Raw genomic sequence first — 14,850 nt, forward strand, 5'->3', positions numbered from 1 at the left:
TAAATGACCAGTATCCTGACATTTGTTACTGTATTGTTCCTCTGCAATATTTATCAAAAGCTGAGTGTGCTCACAAGCATGCAATGCCCCGCTCACATCCACATGTACACACACACACACACACACACACACACACACACACACACACACATACACACACCTGTGTAAACCCAAGACCCAGCCTGGCATGGTGAATGGAGAGGAGGAAAAGTCCTTTTACTGGTGTGTGGTTTTGTTTGAAATCCCCAGCTCTGTTTATTGTAATCAAAGTGCCTCCGACTATTCCACCCCTTTTAAAGAGCCCACAGCCATACATCATACTAATTAGTACTGAGTCAAGGGAGAGACAGGAGCAAGAGGGGCTGAAGTCCTTACAGTCGGTTGGGGTAAAGCCCGAGGAGGAGAGAGTCCAGAGTGTCCTGAGACTGTCACGAAAGAGAGGCCGTCTTGTGGTCTAGAGTGGTTTTCCTGACCCTGTAGGCCACAAGTGCAGGAGCCAGAACGTTCCATCCTGGATGGTTCACATACACCAATGCAGATGATAGGAGTCCCAAACCACCCAGGACCCTTGACCAAACCAGGATGGCTGTGCCTGAATCCTCAGGGACAATATTCTCAAAAATACATTTTACTGCTCTTTCTTTGTGTGTTTGTTCTACCCTGCTGTTAGAACTGGCAGAGGCCGCCGCTAACCAGATAACACCAGAACACTAGATTCAAGCAGACAACAGAGTGTGAAGGATTGCTTCTGTTTCTCTTTCCTAAGTCTTTGCTCTGCCTCCACAGGTTGTGGCAAGAGTCCATAGACTGTTGAAGAGACCCCCAACAATCATCCTCCATCTTCCCTCCCCCCTTACAGACTCTCTTTCTCCTTCTTTTTGTCAAATTACAGACTTTCAAATTTATGCTTCCTGTTAAATGCCCTGCAAAGCGTCTCCCTGGGATTATCAGGTATCGGGATAAAGCCCAGAGATGGTGTATCAAAGCGTCTCACAGTACACCGCAGTCCTGAGTCCCCCCTTCCTTTGGTAGTCCAAAAAAAAAAAAGAAAACTCCCAACCCGGAGCGTTGCAATGTATTTTTAAAGCAGATAGTTTTTCACCCATGTCACCGCTCCAAATGAATGCTATTGAAGTGGTGGCTGAGGACTGAGGTGCAGCGGGAGAGATCTACAGTTAGATGAAATTCTTTTCAGGCTTGGTTTCGGGTAATGGCATCTTAATTTATTGCCTAACATTAAATGACACTTCAACCCTCGTCTGCCCCCCGGCTGCACTGTCTAGCACACACAGCAGGTGACTGCCACTGCCATAAGCGGGCAAGCACAGCCAACGATGCCTGAAACACGATCGAGACTGGGCCCAGGGAATAGGTGCTGTATTACCTACATATTAAGACATGTCAGTGGGCGAATGTACACACACGTTTATGGGCGTACATATACATCTCACACACAGTCTCCTTATAGTGCTCATTAAGACTGAAATAGAAGCACTCTTGCCTTAATGTGGAATGTAAAATCCCACATTACATTAATCAAAAGGGGCAAATCAGGCTCACACATGCGCCAGCTCTCTGAGTTCCAGGCTGCCGATCTGATCTGTCTCTGTCAATCCTGTCAAAAGCTAAACATCCCACATCAAGGCTGAGAGCCAGCCCCGTGTTCCAGATCAGTGTCCATCATTTGAACTAAAGACTGCCTGACCTGCGGGCTCACTTGTATCCTTCTCCAGAGCACCCTTTCCCTCCTCTGGACAGCTTCCCAACATCTTAATATTAACCCAAAGTCCTGCTGTTACCTGGGAAGACCACTGGGTGCCATCAGAGAGCACCGGTCTGCAGTCCATACTGTATCTAGTGACTGGAAAGAAAGACACACACTCTCTCAGAGGGAGAGTCAGGTGGCTCTTCAGTGTTAGTTTTTATTGTACAGTAAATTATGGCTCCAAAAGCCTTTGGTTGGTCCAACAATTTAGAAATGTACACAAACTTAGACCAAGGAGCATCAGGCATAGTAACACTGTTACTGTTGGATAGAGATCAAATCTAAGAAATTAAGATGTAAAAAAAAAAAAATTCATGCTCCAGTTTCCAATTTTCGTGTTCAGTAATACTATTTAAGAATGATCTTTTTGCTGTAGCAGTTGAGAGGTGAAAAATAAAGGCAACCTTACCGGTTCACTGCAAATTGTAGTAAACACATTTGTTCTTCTTCCTTAAAGTTCTAACAGAGGACAGTGCAAGTAATACAACTTCATCTGTCTGTGTGTGACCTGATTATACCCACAGTGAACTCAGAGAACAGTGTAAGAAAAGGCTCCAGATAATCATCAGCTGACAATATAATTTTCTCATTTATTTGAAGGCCAATATATCTGCCACAGATTTATGATCTGTCTTATTATTAAGATAAAATATCTGAGATACAGACTCATGCAGACATCTCACCTTATTGTTCAAAGCCTGTGCAGCTTTCGCTTCTTATTGTTTTACTGTTGCATTTTTAATGCTTATCCAGTTGAAAAAAGAGGGTTTGCTCTCCATAGCGCTCCCACACAGCATGTGATATAATATATCATATAATTGTATACATATAACATTTGAATTTATACAGCCCAAGCTGTAAATAGTCATGCCTGCAAGTCATTATTGCTGGTTGAAATACAACTGCATCTTAAATCTCCCACTGATATACTTTATGTATTTCATGAATGACCTCATTAAAAACACATTTGGAACGAAGTTGTTTTTAGAAACGGCTTTGTCTCTTTAAATTTGATTATTTGCATGAGAAAAATTCATGTATTCAGTATTTCCTTTTTAATTTTACTTTTCTAAGAGTGTGAGCGCCAGCATTTAGACCGTGAGACGTTAAAACTTTTATTGAAACCTATAAACTATATAATAATAGGAAAACATCTTTGTGCATAACTGTGTAAAATCGAATCAAAATGCTGAATGAGAATGAATTCCTGAGACGCTTACTTTAGTCAGCCGGTTTATTATTGATCAGTTGCAACAAATCAAGCCAAAGTGCATTTTATCCATCATGGATCAAATGGATGACGCTGACTGGCTGAGATTGTATTTTGTAAATAAAAGGTTAACATGTTGTAATCTTTTTAATAAAAGCTATTAAAAAAAAGGTCAGCTTGATGAATTGGCAACTAAATATAAAAGTAGTGAGCCCTCAGCCGTTCAGGGTCAAGGGAGAGCCATAAACTGACATGCTGGGATCAAACTTATCTAAACACTGCAGCGCCTGCCATGACATTTAACAAATGAAACACACACCGTCTCACAGGAGGCCAGCATCATTTTTTTTGCCCCCTCCCTCACTTTTCTGTGATGGTCTGAGGATGGAAAATGTGATTCCAGCAGGGAAGCATGAAGGTAGAGAGCGGAGTGAGCAGTCAGATACGTCCCATCTGTCCTGCGCCCTGAGTTATGGGACAAGGTGTTTTAATAGGACAATATGAGGGAGTGGAAATGTACCGTTCATCCTTCTCTGCCTCCCTCCCCCGCTGTAAACAGCTGAGACGATGAGATGATGGACGATGTTGTATCAGAGCAAGTGATGTTCCTTCACTAAAGACCCAGATTGTGACTGGCCTCCACCTCTGTCTTCCTCTGTTTTTCTTTTGTTTTCATCTTTATCTCTTCTTCCCCTCCTCCCTTTCTCTCTGCGTCACTTACTGTGACCTCGCTCTCTCAGATTTGTTGTGTATATTTGATGAAGTAATGCAGGGTTGGATGAAGTTCAGCTCGAGTGCCCTTGACCACTGTGACTATCCATTAGAAGGGAGGGCTCAAAACTTCGCCCCCACCTCCTCAGCCACAAACACATGTTCCTGTCTTCAGATGAAGTGACATAGCGTCCTCCCTAACCCTAGTCTGACCCCCAGCCCCCTGCCTTTACCACCGCCTCACCTCTGTTGCCTTATTCCCACACCACAGGGGTCGTTACTCAAACAAACTGTAGGTTTTTCCAGCCTCTGTCATCATCTGCCTCAGCATCACACCACGTTTCCCTGTGCAGCTTATCTGTAATGTGATGACAACACAGGCACCAAATCGATCCATGTGTCTTCTTCTTTGCTATACTGCTTAATGCAAAGACTTTCAACAACTGCAGTATGAGTTTATTATCCTATTAGAAGTTAGGGTCTGGACCTTTTTGTTAAAAATGGTTTGATGTTTTTATTATTTGATGTTTAGATTGATCAGTCATGACTTATTGTAGGAAATATTGAATATTGTCTAGTGACCAGCAGCTTTATCCAAAGTCATTTGTAGCTGTAGCAGCTACTTATTGAAAAAGACAACTGAATAGGAATGAGTGTATCTTTAATGTTCTATATAAATATTCAATGTTATCAAGGTAGGGTCAGTTTTATTTATATGTTCCAAATTACACATTTCAAACATTTCAACATACGACATGTCTGCCTTTAGACCCTTAATTCATAAGATAAGTAAGGAAGTTACACCACAAAATAAGATTCTATTGGATGGACAAAACACAGTGTGCTAGGATATCAAGAGCCCACAAGCAGGCATTGAGTTACAATAAATAATTGTAAATATAATAATAACAAAAAAATCATAAGATAAGAAAATAAATAAATAAATAAAATAAAATTCCATAAGTTCATCACATCAAATTTTAAGTAGAGCTCGACAAATAAATCAGTTGGGCCAGTGGATCTGCATTTTGCGTATATATATGTGTGTGTCAGCTGGTAAGAAAATATGTCAGCAGTGTTGTTAAAAATGTTCAACATCATTATTGGATGTTTTAAACTCTTACATATTGAGTGTCGGTCACAAAAATCCTGCATTTGTTGGCTGAGTAAATATTTGTGTAATAATAATAAGTTTCAGGCAAAGTGTAAAAGTTTTCAGAGTGAAGACTGTTGATCAATACAGACATCATCTTCATTCTTATGCTCATAGTTAGTTTATATATGAAAATAATTATCAATAAATTTCCATTTTTATATGTTCTCTCTTTGGACTTCAGATGTGAGTCATTTATTATTCTGATTCCTTTGATCTTCACCCTGGTAGTCCAAATAATTACTTATTTTTTCATAATATTTTACGCCAGTATTACATGTACTTTATTAAAAAATACTAGACATCAGTTGACATTAGTTATGATTAATGAAATGTTCTCATTTTATTTGGGCTGAAACTAAGTATTATTTTTATTAAAATGTATTAAATTTTTTTTATTAAAATTATCCATCTACCAATTATTTTCTTGATTAATCATTTATACTACAAAATGTAAAATACAGTGCAAAATATCAATTGCAGTTTCCTATAGCCCAAAGTCACTGTGGTCTTCAGATTATTTGTTTAGCCGAAGCAAACAACACAAAGATATTCTGTTGACAATTACTTTATGACAGTTAGATAAAAAATGTCTGACTTGATGAATAGTTTGAGATTAATTTTATGACTCATCATTTCAGCTCTACATCTCATTAATCTTGAAGCAATGGAACTTGCATCTGAAGTGAAGGCAAAGTGCACAACAGAACTATTTGAGGACATATGGATTTCTGTGGTGTTTAACTTCCTGACACGTAACGGATAAGTTGACCTGAGTGTATTCTTTACTTTATACTTTGAAGTTCGCCCAAAGGCTGAACTACTCCACCTGTGGGACAGTTCACATACATGTGGTACAAAATACACATAACCTCATGTACAGTATAACCATCTGTACACATGTGCTTATACACCACACATACCAGAGAAGAAACATGACTGAATGCTCCCGCTTCCACCTACAACCACATGCACATGCCTCAGTCTGTGATTTCCTCTGGTTCCTCTTAGTGCAGTCGACGTGAGCTCCCGATCTCAGATGAGCACAAGCAGGTCTTTGTGTGGGACGGCTCCTCTCCACACTCTCTCCACATCCAGCCGCATCCAGCAGGACCATCCATAAATCAGAGTGCAGACGGAGGAGCGTGGCCTGGGCTTTGGAGGCAGAGTCACTGGTGTCAGAGCTACCAGATATACAGCATGAATGTAGTCCAGCTCAGAGATGCTCTCACAGCCCTCATTGTTTCCAAGAGGAGTGGACTGATTTCTTTTGTTCTTGAAAGCCAAACTGAAAAATGATCTTAACGAATACTAAATTTAATCAAAAGAAAGAATCCTAGGCCCCTTGACAAGCTGAGACCTCACCTCCTACTAAGATGCACCTGATTTAGCACAGTAATAGCTTTCCTGTCTGATGGTATCCTGTTTCTTGAAGGTGCAAGCACAGCCAGCACCCTTGAGTACACTACTGTTCATTTTTCATTAGCCTCTGAGGGCTTACTTCACTGCTACACAGGGCCTTACTGGGTGTAATGCCTTTGATTAAATCTCTTTCTGTTGATCTTCACAAAGTAATAGAATCGGATTTTTAACTCAAGTCAGTAGCTTAAACAAGGCACAGGGGGAAGGCCAGATGCTGCATACTAGCAGATATCCGTGTCTCTTTTTCACTATAACAGACGTGACTTAAAATTTAGATTTTTTGTTAGTGCAGGTGTAGATTGAACATAGTCTGAGTCAGGTTCTGGGAGTGTGTTGGGTAACCTTTAGGCAGCGGTGGCGGTTCAATCCCTGGACCCACAGGAACAATGTGGGAGGGAAAAGTTAAAGGGCAGCACTTTCCCCATTCCCCATTAGCACTTGATCAAGGCCCTTAACACTTAAACGCTGTGGTCGTGCTGAGCAGTTTCCAGGTGTGAGTGTGTGTAAAGGTGGATTTATAGCCCTGCATCAAGGTATGGGGCCCACATGCACGTTCTCGAAAAAAGTTGGAGCAGCCACAATCACCGTGTGGAGAGAGCAAGAACTATGATTAGTCAGCTTAGGCTGCTTGTGTTGAGGAGACTGGATACAACATGAATCTCTCCTCTGAACCCAACTGGTCGAGACCCACAGCTGCCCGCCCCAAATCTGGTTCTGTTGGAGGTTTCTTCCTGTTGAAAGGGAGTTTTTCCTCCCCCCTGTCACCAAGTGCTACTTGTTGTGAAAATCTTAAAGTACACTTACATGATGTATGTTATGATTTGGGGCTGTATAAATGTAATTGGACAAAACTGAATTCATCCATCAGTCCATCTTGAATCTAGGGGAGAACCTCTACAGAAGACAGTGGGATCTTGCTGAATAGCTTTTTCTGCCATATTGTTTTGTGGCTGCATTTGAGTTAAGCATCTGTGTCTTCTCCTCTTTAGTTGTCTGAGGAGCTGGAGGGGAAATCAGCCAATGGAGAAATCAAAGAGCTTCTCAAACTACTGGCCAAACCCTACATCAAGGTGAGTTTGGCTGCTGTTCCTCTTTACAGTCTGTATTTGTTCTATTTCAGCTAATGTTAAGGAAACACAACCACATATTCTTTTTGTGGAGGATAACAGTATTATTTAAATGTCACGCTGATCTGTCTGATCAGACGTTGGCCTGTGTTCTTACTGATATCATTCCACAAACAGTGCGAAGTGCCGTCTGCTGTTTGTACAGCATCAGCAAGTGATGTGATTATCATGCTGTACACAAAATAATACAGCCGTTAGAACCAGGCAGTGCTTTTTCTTGTCCTCTTGGCTGCAGGCGCTGGCCTCATTAGCCAGACGCAGACAGCTACGCAATAAATTTACACATTGTTATTTTCAAATGCATAACTCCGGCCATCCATCAGGACCTCCAGGTGTCTCAGCCAGACAGAGCTGAAAGAAGGAGAGCTGGACAGGCTCCTTCATAATGCACTGTCATCATGCTTATCTGAGCTCTGCCAGAAACAACAGCTCAGTGTGAAGTCCTCCCCCTTCCACAATTCACACACACACACACACTTACAGTGCATACAAATATTCAATACCTCTCAACATCAGCTTTGTGAAGAGACAGGAGATCCCAAAAGTATTAGGTAGTAGATCTTTAAATGTCTATGTAATGATTCAACGATGTAATGATTCATTTCTTAAATTCTGCCAATTTTACTCTATCTTTCTGATAAAGTAAAGAAAAATAGTGCAGTCACATACATACACACACACGCACAAAGATTAATTGGTCATTATACAGGTAAACAAAGAAGGGTCAAGTATAATTGACGTTAGGATTGTCATGATATCAGATTTTCACTACACAATTATTGTGGTAAAAAGAAGTCATGGTAATGATATTATCACAATATCTTTGAATAAAAAAAAACTAGAATTACCACCATGTGGTTTTTATTCCTCCACCAATCAGCCAAGTTGCAGGAAATATGGTCACAGAACATTATTATGTCACAGTGAAGTTGACCTTTGATTATTTGGACATAAAATGTTGTCTCTAATTTATCCTTATAGACATTTGGGTGAAACTGTGTCATAATTAGTGTATGAATTAGGGAGTTATGGCCGAAAATGTGATTTGTGGGGTCACAAGCACCTTGACCATCACATTCTAATCATCCTTGAGTCCAAGTGAACATTTGTGCCAGATGTAACCTAATTGCCTCCAGGCGTTACTGAGTGTTCATGACATTGGGACGGACATATGGATGGACTGACATCCCAAAAACATAATGCCTCTGGCCCTGTCTGATGCTGGTGCGGAGAATAAAATAATACTATGAGTCAAATTGAAAAATATGAGTGGAAGGTGGAGGGAGGAGAGAGATTCTGTAACCACCACTGCACAAAAGTGTACAAAAAGAACAATTACACCAATTCCTTTTCTTAAATGTCACTGTTATCAATACTGGTATGACGCAACACCCCTAACAGATGTCGTTCCACTTAACCAGCAATCAACACACACAGTACCACATAGACATATACTAGGGTTGGATACACACTCAAACACATGCTCACACAGCCGCTATCCTAAAGACAAATGGTCGTATTGTATCACAGCCTCGCTCTCCTCCTTAGCTACGTAGAGACATTGTGATCTCCTTTGTCTCTGTCAAAGATCACTGTGCTTGCCATGAGGCATGCCAGTGTCAGAAGTCCCACGTTTATTATTTTAATTACGCTCATAGTGAAGGTATTTGGCCAGACAATGGTCAATCTATCAAAACGCCGAGCTTGTGAAAGTCATTGATCGTGGGGTGAGGGTAGGAGACGGGACTGAGGGCCAGGTGTACACGCATGCACACTCCAATAGATCCACAGGATCAGGTGTCCATAGCTAAAATTCACATTTGACATGATGGTAAGTAGTAGGCTGTCAGGCTGAACTAAAAAAGTGCTCTCTACAGAAAGTATGAAAATCGTCCAAACCCCTCAGAGCTAAATGTGACTCATGGAATTTGATATTTTTAGATCTACAGTATTTGGGTCACATTCATTTGTGGAAATAACTAATAAGCATCACAGATTTTCCAATTGGACTTGGATCTAACTAAACAGGTTAGAGTTTTCATTTCACTGACATTTAGAGTACCTGCATTTCTTCTTTCTTTCACCTTTTCTGCTTTGGCTGCTGCAACCCACCAACCAACTCCACAGCCCCAAAGCTGATCTCAAAGTACTTTCCTCAACCCCAGCTGGCCATGCAGCCTAAATTAATTAATGAGTTTGAAGGTTGATCAGAGGCCAGAACACTGCACAGCAGCATGTCATAGGATATACACATATTTTCTAATACCTTTCTTGACTTTGAACTAAATCTTATTGAGATTAAAGAGCAATTTAACAGCATCTGAAAATCTTGCTCTTGCAGACCTCTAAATGCTGGGGTCATGTAGAACTGTACTCCATAGTGAGTCAGTACACTGTGACATCACTGGTAGGCGTGGTTACAGGTGCAACAAACCACACACTTTGAACCAGAGAGGGCAGTAACATACTTCCTTTCAGTCTGGTACGGAGTTGCTTAAAGACAGCCTAATTCGATCTGATTACCCTCACTTACCAAGTGTAATTACTGATTGGTAAATCTTATGCATTAATAAGAATTAAATAATTAAAACCCATTAAAAAGCATCCCAATAACCTGTTATGGCTATTTGTGTAAAAAGGAAGTAAATATAACTCCTTAGCCCAGAGAAAACATTGCCACCTCTGCACTAGTACCAGGTCCAACTTCAGCTTTTTCTCCTGGGGAAGAGGCTCACCAATATTTACTTGTTTTCACTCTTTGTTTACTTTATGTCTCTGATCCATGCTGTTGCTCTGTTCTCTCACCACCTCCACACACCACTCAGCAGACCTCAGCTCCAGTGCAGAACAAGGTCAGCCAAACGATTCTACACGAAACAATGGAAAATATTTGGCTACTGCTTCCTCTGCTGCTGGTCTTGCACCTCAGCAGACAGCACTGCTAAAAGCAGCCGAGGACAGGAGCCTGCTCATCGAAGCGTTGATAAACAGCATTACAAGTTAAAAACTCAGGGTTTAAAGATAAGAAGCAGTCAGCGCTGTTCAAATTCTGTGTCTGTTCTTCGTAAACGGGTATTTTATGTGTTCTGACTTGAATCTGCAGCTACATTGTTTCCCTGTACTGAGGTCCTTTAAAATAAGTAAGAAGAATAATTCAAAAAAACAACCTTTTCTGACCTCTGTGAGCTTCAGTATGTCTGTTTCTGAGGGAAGGCATCACACCTGGTTTTGTCAAGCTGAGCGTTTGACATCTGCATGTGTTCACATTTTCTCAACTTTATGACCTCTACTCTTGCATGTTGGTTTAAGTCCATCACCAGCTTGTGAGCATGTGGGCCTAAACACTCCTGCTGGCTTCAGCGGGAACACTGGGTCAACAATAGATTAGTTCCAGCATCTTGGTTTGGAGGGAGGGCTTTGACTGTACCGTACTGAGGTATGGAAGCTCTTGTCGTTTTCTTGACATTGTGTCTCAAACTGTAGGCAGCATGTGGGCTTCAAGAATGAAGTATTAAAACATTGCTCTCTTTCTGTCTCCATCTGTCCTCCAGGGCACTTGATACCGTACCAGCCAGCCCCAGTGTAAATCACAGGGCCGGGGGTGTAAAACACAAGCAGATGGCTGTTGCTTTTGAATGGCGTCTCTGTGCGATAGTAACTGTATCACTCTTAATTATGGCTGAAATGATCCATTCCTAGGGTGGGGATATAAATCAAGCTCTTTAAAACTCCCCTCTCTCTTTCTCTTCCCTCCCCGTTCTTGCCTTCCCGCTCTGTCTCAAACTTTCTCGTTTACGATTTGCACATGAAAAAACAACTTTCCCCCATATTAGCCCCCCTCAGCAAGACTAATATTGACAGTGATGAAAGTGCCAATTATGATGGCCGCCTGTTTCCGCCAGCGTATGTGGAGGGAGGTGTGTGTATGTATGCGTGCTTGCTGCGTGCTGAGGTTCAAGGCTTCGAGAGGGTGGGCGTCAGTGTCATATCCCAGCTGGCCTACAGCAGTGCCTCCAAGACAGAGCGCTCACAGCAGGGTCCCTCCCGCCGTAGGAAAGCAGTTACCCTGCACCGATCCTGTGCCGCCAGCTGAAAAACGAGCGGGCCAGTGACAGGGCCGGGGGCTTTAATGAGAGGCCGATGCCAGGAATGTACGGGCAGGTTTATTTTGTCAAGCACAGTGATCTGTTTTTCTAGGATCCCTATTATGCCTAATGAACACAAACACATGAAGCGAGAAAGGACAGGATGCCTGGAAAACAAGGGTGGTTTCACTTCCCTTCATCTTTCTTTCCATCTCTCACTTTCGCTCTCTCTCTTCTCCTCTTCAGCTTCACTCAGCTGCAGGGGCTATACATGGATATAAGTCCAGATTTGATTAGGCAGCAAATTCACCAACACTGGGGCATAACAAGATCCACTGACTCATATCAGTCAAGGAAAAAAGCTTCCATATATAAAATAAGTTTTTGTGTAAAACATTAGTACCTGTGTAGTACCCCATGTTAACGGTCACCAGCCAGGGCATGCACCATGTGCTATCTATTAGCATGAGAGCTGTTATTGCTACTTCCTAGAAAGTTTTTACAAGGAATTAGCTCTGGCTCTGTTACGGCTTGTTAGGCACAGCCATGGGGGAGGATGTGGCGGTGGGGAGCAATGCCAGATTTAAGGAAGTGCCATCAGTGAGAGGACACTCAAAGGTCAGGATATTAGTCCTGATGGATAGTTCAGAGGAAACAGCAACTGGCAGGTTAGTGGAGGAAAGGTTGAGGAGGGGATGTGTCACGAGAGACAGAGTTCAGGTAATGTTTTCTGTGGAAAACTTTGTAATGTTTTATACTATTTATTTACTACTACAGCAACCAACTTTCCTCTGATTGAAGTCTATTCTTATTCATTCATTCAACGTCAAGTCTGTAAGGTGTCAGAATATAGTAAAAGACACCCATTTCAATTTCACATTTCTCATTTGTTTGCTCAACTAAAGCCCCTGCTCAAAAAACCCACTAAGACCCGCTAACATCTGACTTTTATTGGCAATGCAAAAGTCGGCATTCAACAGTTGGCATTCACAACCAGGTCAAATGACTCTGCAGTGTATTTGTTGGCTCCGGCTCGCATTGATTTAAACACAATTCCTGGGTGAACACACTAATTTTTGTGTCCCTGTTCATTTTTGTGCATTTTTCAGAGCACAAACACTGCAAACAGACCTGTCACCTGCCCCACAGTAGCTACACTGCACTCGGGGAAGAAAGAGTAAACTGCAGCCCTGAAATAAGTTTTAAAAACACACACTCATTGATTGAAGCGTCTTACACTGAGGCACCAACACTGAAAGGAGCTCCAACCCAGGGATGAGATGGACCTATTTTACCAGTTTGCATGGCAGCTAACAACTCACTCTATCTCTATCTGCGTCTGTGTGTGTGTGTGTGTGTGCGTGCGTGCGTGCGCTCTGTAACTGCATGTGATATCACTGCTGCCCTCAGGTGTGTGCATCAGAAAGGCAAACTCAGCTGGCATTGTAAAAGGATTCAATCGTCATTTTTTAAACTGTGTTTAAAAAATCTGCTCAAGTTGAGTTTGAGTTTTACTTATTTGCACAGTCTGAAATCAGATGACAAATGACACACAAACAGGCCCCCACAATATCTAGATAACTGATCAAAATTATTGTTGATTGATTTTGTGTCAATCAAATGATTGACAAATTGTTTCAGTATTATTTCAGTCTCACATTAGGAACTACTGCTGCACGCTGTAAGAAAAACACTGTAGTTCTGCTTCTTCTTGGGCACAAGGCCCACCCTGCTGAGAGGCTGATGGACGCCTGGCTGACCCACATGTTGTTGCGACACAGATCAGGTGCTGTGACTGACAGACAGATACCATAAAGAGAGCCACAACACTGCATGTATTCAACCTCAAACTCAAAAAAGATCTTCCTTCTATGGGTTTGTTGTCACTGCTCGTGCCAGCTTTCATCAAAGGATATTTTCAGAAAACTGTAGGAATTTGATACAACAGCAAATTAAAACAGGTTTTCTTGTGCCCCCTGTGGGGAAAAATGAGAAAGAGGTGATGGCCACAAAGTAAGAAGCTTTCTTCTGTAAATATTAGCCCTCTGATGTTTTATTCAGCACTGAATGAAGTGCTGCTTCCATCCATTGGCTATAGCTCCATTATAAAGTCATGTATGTTCACACGTGCTGCTCATGTACCATTACTGATGTCATCATGACAACTCCAACCTCAGACTCTCCATCCCTGTCTTGACATGGTGCTATGAACATAATTTATTTGTTATATCGAGCACAGATTTGAGATCCCATTCCCATTCACTTTCCTTTTATTGTCCTCATCTGCAAACAGTTTTGGTTTCCAGCGTTTCCAAGAGAGTATTTCAATACCATAATGACAGCATCCCTAGATATACAATACAACAAAAAGTGTGTGTTTATGTACAGTTCAGATGAAAGCCAGGAAAACATTGTTAGGCCTGTTCTGAGAAACGCACAAACTGATGCTGGGAAGATTTTGGGAAAATTCCATGAAAGATAAAACTGAAGTGGAGGATTAATGGCATTTGGACAGGAGGACCAAGAAAACAAGAGAAATTCAGGGAGGGAAGATGAGAAAGAGAAAAATGTGGAATTGAATTTGTGTTCTTGGATTTTGATTTTTTTTTTTTGTTTTGTCTGGTCTGCACGGCTGTGGTGGATTAGTTTAGAGTTAGAATCCTCTTTAGGGTTAGTATTGATGTTAGATTAAGAGTAAAAGTTGACATTAGGTATTAGGGTAAGTGAGTAAAAAAAAAATTATGGTCCATTACAACTTGGAAATTACTTTCCCAGCTTTGGCCATCGCTTTTGCTGGCTATGATTACAATGTACCCATCAAAGTGATCACTGAGATCTGTGCTAGAGCAAAATCAGACACGAAAAGGAAACTCAACAGACAAATGATCAGACAGCTACAGAATCCAGAAGTTTAACTGGATAATCTAAACCACTTAGTGTAGAGGTTCACTTCAAAGTTTAACCAGGATGTTCCAGGATGTAGCTGCCTAGCTGGTGTCTACTGATAGCATGCATGTGAGGCGTTTAAGGAAACATCTGTAGATTTTGGTCACAGAACATAACCTTGGTTACATTCTTGCCTTCTAAACTGCATGAGTTTCTGCATATACATCTGTCACATGCTATGCCACCCACCACCACAAGTAAATTCTCAATCTGTGGGAAACTGAACTTATGTTCCTACTAAAGATTGGACATTAGAGAGGAGGGGAAAGGATGAGAAAGAAAGATGGGGAATCATGTTCATCAATGTCTCATCTGGGACTTTCACTTTCAACATCACATTATTAATACTGATGATAATAATGATGCTTAAAACCAGGGCTGAAAATAAGGGGGGGAATGGGGCGGTCTGACCCCCCTGACTAACCCTGACC

General features: G+C 41.5%; 1 protein-coding gene across 2 annotated transcripts in view; it reads left to right on the plus strand.

The window, feature by feature from the left end:
* The window catches only part of mpp7a (MAGUK p55 scaffold protein 7a), a 142,676-nt gene that overhangs the window by 63,016 nt on the left and 64,810 nt on the right, over nucleotides 1-14,850 (plus strand). For both annotated transcript variants that reach the window (XM_071485687.1, XM_071485688.1), the window contains exon 5: nucleotides 7,251-7,331. In XM_071485687.1, the coding sequence (XP_071341788.1) occupies nucleotides 7,251-7,331 (81 nt within the window). The remainder of the gene's footprint in view (nucleotides 1-7,250; nucleotides 7,332-14,850) is intronic.

This window comes from Trachinotus anak, unplaced genomic scaffold (genome assembly GCF_046630095.1).
Source record: "Trachinotus anak isolate AG129_WGS33_773 ecotype Australia unplaced genomic scaffold, CSIRO_AGI_Tana_v1 ptg000009l, whole genome shotgun sequence".
NCBI classification, from domain to species: Eukaryota; Metazoa; Chordata; class Actinopteri; order Carangiformes; family Carangidae; genus Trachinotus; species Trachinotus anak.